The sequence below is a fragment of the Berghia stephanieae genome, chromosome 5, assembly GCF_034508935.2.
Source record: "Berghia stephanieae isolate SIO BIC M18660-M18661 chromosome 5, UCSD_Bste_1.3, whole genome shotgun sequence".
NCBI classification, from domain to species: Eukaryota; Metazoa; Mollusca; class Gastropoda; order Nudibranchia; family Aeolidiidae; genus Berghia; species Berghia stephanieae.
Window position 1 is genome coordinate 84,985,866 of NC_088364.1, and position 7,500 is coordinate 84,993,365.

Below are 7,500 nucleotides of genomic sequence, written 5' to 3' on the forward strand. Positions count from 1 at the left end.
ACAAAGTATTATTTGAATAGGTTTGTCACATTTTTGGGCCTCACAATAATGGATCTTTTTCAAAGTCAATCTTTAAAGAGTTTATTATATATCAATTCTAAGCGCGTTTACTTTGGTCAGACAATTTCGGCGTTCTGAATCTCATTCATTTTGCAGACATCCAATTTCTCTTGCCGGCCTTAATTCCTTAGGTATTTTTACGTTGACAAGGAATACCTCCTTGACCATATATTTTGTTTCTTTTCATATTTAAACGTTTCATAACTTTAGGTTTTTAGAAATAAAACTATTTAGTACAAAGAGAAAACCACATAGTATTCATCCCAGGTACAAACTGATTTAAATGGATTCTAAACTTGTCCTTCTTCTATTTGGTTTGTTTGTTTGTTTGTTTGTTTTTATTTTGTTTTGTTTTATTCTGCATATTTGAACCAACAACAAATAAATATTTTAACGAATAACTTTGAAGTACCTAAAGCTTAACATGTCATGTAGTATTCCCTAACATGGCAAATATTAAGATGTACAAATAAATTCTACAAAGAAGACAAACAATCAAAAACAATAAAAATATGACCTTTTGCCCCTTAACGGTCATGTGATCAGTTGACATGGGTACCTTAAATTAAATTTACAGTTAAAAAAAAAGAGATTCGTGTTCATTTTTGTGTGTGGGTTTTTTTTATAGGAAAATGAATATGATTTATTTAATTAACAAAGATAAAAACTTCTCTTTTTAGGCATGTGAAATTTAACCCTCTCCTCACCAACTATAGGAAAATCGTCACATTCGTTACGATACAACCAACATTTTTCTTATTCAAATTTCTTTTGTACATCAGAACATTTAAAGTAAATAAACAGTGTGTTGTAGATCATGTTTTGCTAAAGAAACCATTTATCGCAAGAATTTTACTGCTACTGTGTCTGAGTGATAAAAAATATATTTTTGTGACTAGTTGTGTTTGAAGTTTTGGGGAAAATCTTGAAAATGGCTGCATGGTAAGAAGAGAGTTAAAGTCACTTTGGGATCTGGTTCGTCATGACACTATACCGTTTTGAAACGATGGATCACATTTATTGTGTACTCACTCTATATTGCCAGTGTTTTCCATAGTAAGCGGTAAATCCCCAGTGCTCAGACCCGGATGATTCCAAATGGCCGTTGGAGAACAACAGGTTGTCTGTGACAGTTACATCCGTCTGATCAGATTTCAGTGATAACCCCATGGGGCTGATTGGCTGGAGATGGTCCTCGTTGCTATCATTGGGTATTGACGATGTGGAATTAAGACTGGATGGTGAAATTGTTTTCGTTGATACATTTTTTGTATCCATTTTTGTCGCTCTTAAGTATACGTCCTCAGTTTGGGGTTGAAATCAAAGTCGTCAAATTAAAACTCATTTTTTAAAAATTGTCCGTTGATGTAGTTACACAGCCTGCAAATCAAAATATTCATAACGATGTCCAGTGACAAAGTAATAATCAGGAAGAAGATGTTTTTGTCATCTGAGAGTTTATATTTTCATTAGGATGTATTGTAAAATAATATTACAGAGAAGTCGCTAAAACTGGAATACTCGAAGAATCCCTTAATAATAATAATAATAATAATAATAATAATAATAATAATAATAATAATAATAATAATAATAATAATAATAATAATAACAATAACAATAATAATAATAATAATAATAATAATAATAATAATAATAATAAATAATAATAATAATAACAATAATAATAATAATAATAATAATAATAATAATAATAATAATAATAATAATAATAATAATATAATAATAATAATAATAATAATAATAATAACACCAATTTTATTGTCTGATGAGCAGACTCTCGTAAGAAGTCTTCAATTATGTCAAGTCAATGCCAATTCAAATAATCACACCATAATTCCATGATGGACTAGATTTTGACATTCAAACGAAACCATCTAAAATATGCAAATTATGTTCACAAGAAACGTTATGGTCGACATACACAAAATTATGCCTAAGATATCCTCGAGTAAATACTTGGCAACAATCTGGCCATTGCAATCAACAGAGGCGATTTGTCACTTTCACTCTTATCCAGCGACATCTATTATTATGTAGTCCTAGCTCATATTCCATCAACAATATTATAATGACCATAAAACGAACTCTAATACAGAAGGCATTAATGAATTCCACCGTTCAAAGAACTACTGGATAAACGCAACGGCTCTTCAAGAAAGTGATTCCGATCAAACACCCCCCCCCCCCCCCCCCCCCCCCCGTCCAGATCACCATTACCTCCCCACATATTATGGACTTCATGCCTGGCTTAATATAAGATTTCATAAAAGTCACCACCCATCGGGTCGGACAATAGAGACGCCCCTGCCCAACCCCTTCCCTCCCCAACCCCCATCCCTTCTAGGCAAACACACCCACACACACACACACACACACACACAAACACACATACACACACACACACACACACACACACTGATTGTTTTCGAAGGCTTTTTCCACCCACACTCGAAATCAACTTTTAACTAGTTAACTATGGTACTACAGAAAAACTTATATTTTAAATAAAAATTGGCCAGAAAACTCACCCTTCAAATATCGATCGAGTTTAATTACCCTCATATTGGCAAAAAAAAATCTCAAACCTGGGACTTCGTGAATGCCCAGGTTTGAAAATGTTTGTGAAGGGTCTATTAATTCGATCGATTTTTGAAGGACGAGATTTCTGGCCAAATCTTTAAATACGAGTTTTTCCAGCGTACGGGAGTTGACTGGTTAACTTGCATGCATAGGTCAATTGTTTTGGATCCGGTTACAGTAAACCATATTTTCATGCTACCCGCCTACCCAGTTTTCTGTTTATCTCCTCTCTCTCTCTCTCTCTCTCTCTCTCTCTCTCTTCTCTCTCCTCTCTCTCTCTCTCTCTCTCTCTCTCTCTCTCTCTCTCCCTCTCTCTCTCTCTCTCTCTCCCTCCCTCTCTCTCTCTCTCTCTCTCTCTCTATCTATCTATCTCTCTCTACGCTCTCTATCTCTCTATCTCTATCTATCTATCTACCTCTCTCTATCTATCTATCTCTCTCTATCTCTCTCTATCTCTCTCTCCATCTATCTATCTATCTATCTCTCTATCTATCTATCTATCTATCTATATATATATATATATATATATAATATATATATATATATATATATATATATATATATATATATCAACCCATTCATCTCTCTAACTTTATTTCTCTCTTACTTTTTCTCGCTCTCCCCCTCTATCGCTCTGTCTGTATCTCTGTCTCAATACAGGTTTTAATATTCTACAATTCCATAGCACGGTCTTGGTGGTTCTAAGAAACCAAGTCAATCGGTGATGAGCATGGTCAGTGATAGTCAGCACTGACCAAAGAGAGAAACAAGGCCATCGAACATAATGAAATCGTTGAAATGTGTAATACAAGTGCTCATTTTTCCATTTTATTTTACTTATATATGGACGCTCTATCATCCGTCTCTTTCTCTTATCTCTCGTTACTAGTCCTTTTATCTCTCTTTTACCGCCCCCCCCCCCTTTCTCCCTCTTGATATCTCCCTCTCCTCCTATTTCTCTCTCTCTCTCTCTCTCTCTCTCTCTCTCTCTATATATATATATATATATATATATATATATATATATATATATATATATATATCTTACTCTCTCTTTCACAAGCACACACAAACACATACACATACATACAGATACACACACATACCAACTTACCTTTGATTTAATCCAATTTCATTTCCCCTTTAATAGCTTCATTGATTATTTTTTATCTGATTCATTTACCTAATTGAAATGCACCAATGACCGACCATAACAATACCCGAAACCATAATAAAACAAAATATTATTCAAAACCCCGTTGCTATTATTGTAACTTATAGATAGTATGAAGTTGACGTCATTCCGGACTTTGTTATTGCCTTTTGCCATCCGTGTTTATGAGTGATTCTCACTAAACTGTATTAACCAGACCATAAACGTTCAAGGTTACAGATAGTTTTGTGTGTTGGTCCGTTATTATTTCCGGGTGGCGATGTTGTGAACTTCTCAGCCAAGCGCATACTATCTATATAACAATCATCACAACAAATGAATATTAGGATTCAGTTTAATCTACATCAAAGTTTCTGTAATCAGTCTATTTAAAATGTGTCGGTAATTATTTTTAAGGCAAAACCTCCGTTTTCCATAAGAAAAAAAAAGATATTTTAAAAAATTGAGCTTCTACATCCACTAAACCTGCTCAAAGTGCTTTACAAGAGGTCCCTAGTCAACAGCAACACTTAACATATAAGACGAAACATAACACATGTTAAACGATATTACAGTTTTTCCGACAAAGACAAAGCTGATAACGGCAAGGTACTCATTTTACACTGAGTACTGTGAGAGAATGCGAGTAAAGAGCTTTTGTAAAGCGCTTTGAGCACGTTTAGTGGATATTGCCCTATATAAAAGCTCTTTTATTTTTCAAGGACTCAACAATGCGCCACTCATAGCGCGGGACTCGAACCTTCCGACCGGAGGGCAAATGTCATACCACAAGACCACACTATCATTTTAAAATGCATTAGATTTGGTCTACCATTGTTTAATTTGAATACATTCCACATAGCCGCATAAGTCCACCTTCAATATCCATGCATTTAAAAGAGCACTTTTACAACCTCAATACTTTTCTAGAAATTACATTGTCTTATCTGGGATTCAAACCTATGATCTTTCAGTCTTCATGACCCTTAGTGTTAACCCTTATGTCAGTCGATCACCCAGATTTGATCACGGAACTAGGACGGAAGAAATCAACACTTTATTTTCTTCCCTAAGCTCGTAATAGGGTCAAGATTTACTTTGGGATCATTTTCGGTCATTGGCTTCTATTTTTTTCCCAATTGAGTCCATTATTTGTACAAGTCATTTGCTGAGTCTATTGTACGTCGGTATGGACTTGTTATTACTTTAAGAGTTTTGTTGTGAAATATCGTCGGAGACAAAATTACTTGAGCTTTTTTGTTGTTGTTAATTGAGCTTTTATATAGCGCAATATCCACTAAACGTGCTCAGAGTACTTTGCAAGGGCTCCCTGGCCAACAGCAACACTTAACACCCCTATTACCGGACGTGACGCCTGTTAAGCGGTATTACAATTTTTTTCAGACAGACACAACGCTGTTAACGGCCAGGTACTCATTTGTTAAAGGATTTTTAGCCTTTATAAAATAAAAGTATTAATGTAGATCAATGAAGAATTTTTTAAAAAAGAATCACAAATGCAATGACAACACATACCGTTAAACTGTTTTAAAATCTGAGTAGAGGGCATTTACTTAACCAATTAACTCTCGTACTCTGTAAAAACACAGAATTAAAAAGTTGGCCAGAAAACTCGTCTTTCAACTATCGATCGATTTAAATGACCCTCATCTTGGTAAAAATCTCGAACCTGGGACTTTGGTTTGAGAGTTTTTGCCAAGATTACCGTCATTTAAATCGATGGACTTTTGAGGGACTAACTTTCTGGTCAAATTTTTAAATACGTGTTTTTCCAGACTACGGCATTCAACTGGTTAAACATTAAAAAATTAAGTGGACAATTTGTTTTGCGCGCAAGATGAATTCAGTTAGTTGAAAATGGATTTTGCAGAAATTATCCTTGATTAAGGTTCTAGTAAGATCACAATTTGAGCCATTATTTGCCTACCCGAAATATTTTCGTGGCCGCTCTTTCTTATTTTAACCCATGTATTCATTACGACCATTTGCCACGTGACCAATGACGGAAAGAATGATATTATAAAATCATATCCGATTTTATCCTCACATGTCTTGGTGACCATATAGTTCTGTTGGTTCTAATATCCATAATATCAAGAAGGGATTGATTTATCTCCGATCCCATGAAGATCCCAAATGACCTAACCAAAGCTGTCAACAAACCACTTATAGTGATTAACTAGGCCGTGTACTTATTGAAACCTTACGTGGACACGGTGTGGCTATTGGTCAAGGCATGATTCCACTGTGGCCGGACGTCATCGAGTTTCCAGTACTTATTCCAGACAGTGGGTTTGATAGGAAATCATTGTCATATTGTACGCTAAAATGACCCAAACACGGAAGCCCCTTCGAGTGGATAAGAATTTTACATAATATTTCTGTTGTTACACTAACCTTTGTTTTAGAAATTGCCTGAGATAATTTGCGTCGTCAGACTGTGACAAGTATTTCTTTTGGAAATTCCGATTTTTGACACTTTTTTCCAACATCTATTTAGATAGTCGGTGAACTAATGATTGAATATTAAGTAATAATATCATCAAAGTTCACGCCCCCCCCCCCCTTTTTCTCTCTCTCTCTCTCTCTGTCTCTCTCTCTCTCTGTCTCTCTCTCTCTCTGTGTGTGTCTCTGTTTCTCTCTCTGTTTCTCTCTGTCACTCTCTCTGTCTCTCTCTGTCTCTCTCTCTCTCTGTGTCTCTCTCTCTGTCTGTCTCTCTCTCTGTCTCTCTCTCTCTCTGTCTCTCTCTCTCTGTGTGTGTGTCTCTGTCTCTCTCTCTGTTTCTCTCTGTCACTCTCTCTGTCTCTCTCTGTCTCTCTCTCTCTCTGTGTCTCTCTCTCTCTGTCTCTCTCTCTCTCTCTGTCTCTCTCTCTGTTTGTCTCTCTCTCTCTCTCTCTCTCTCTCTCTCTCCCTTTGTGTTTTCTTTTCCAATATCCTCGTACATAGATATGAATATAGTGACACACCGCTGTCTCAGAGTCTGTCCGTGTTAAAACTCCAAATGTCCCACTGAGCACGCCTGGTGACGTAAAACAAATCTCCGTCTATGTAAAAATAAAATATGCCTATTAACTACAATAAAAAATAAAATAAATTCTGTCATATTGACTAAATCTAAAGAGGCTTAAATCTCGGCAATCTCTGAACATTTTCTCGTCATTTATGTGAATCAAGTGCCTTTCTTTAAACTAATCCTAACACTTTTGTTTTCTTCAATTTGTATTTTCCCCACCAAAGGTACTTAACTCCAGGAAATTAAATGTCTATTCTTTCCGCCAAAAACTAGTCTAACTCCAAAATACCCATTTAGCAACCATAACCTTGCAATCATTATCGGTGTAAATTTAGATCAGCTAACATTGACTTTGTGTGCGCCACTTCCTGTCAAATATATTCTTAGTTGACCTACGCTCCCCTTTGTACATTTCACTGATCTGGGATAGAGAAAAAATAGATAAAAGAATATTCGGTGGCTGTTGTGTCTATAACCAGTGGTCATTGACATAACACGTAAAAAGTGCAAAGTAGTGAATGGCTCGTAATATGGTCATATAGATAGTATGCGCTTGGTTAGAAACTCACAACATTGTCACCCGGAAGTATAACGGACCAACACACAAACTATGTGTAACCTTGAACGTTTATAGTCTGGTTAATACAGT

General features: G+C 35.6%; 1 protein-coding gene across 6 annotated transcripts in view; it reads right to left on the bottom strand.

The window, feature by feature from the left end:
• Positions 1-7,500, bottom strand: part of LOC144973767 (uncharacterized) — a 105,494-nt gene that overhangs the window by 91,248 nt on the left and 6,746 nt on the right. Inside the window, exons 1-2 of one of the 6 annotated variants that reach the window (XM_078916652.1) lie at positions 2,006-2,231; positions 1,093-1,440 (exon numbers count right to left, since the gene is read on the bottom strand). In XM_078916652.1, coding sequence (XP_078772778.1) covers positions 1,093-1,338 — 246 coding nt within the window. In that variant the 5' untranslated portion in view covers positions 1,339-1,440; positions 2,006-2,231. Of the gene's footprint in view, positions 1-1,092; positions 1,593-2,005; positions 2,232-7,500 lie in introns of those variants that run through there. The other 5 variants (XM_078916653.1, XM_078916650.1, XM_078916651.1 and 2 more) reach the window with 5 other exon arrangements.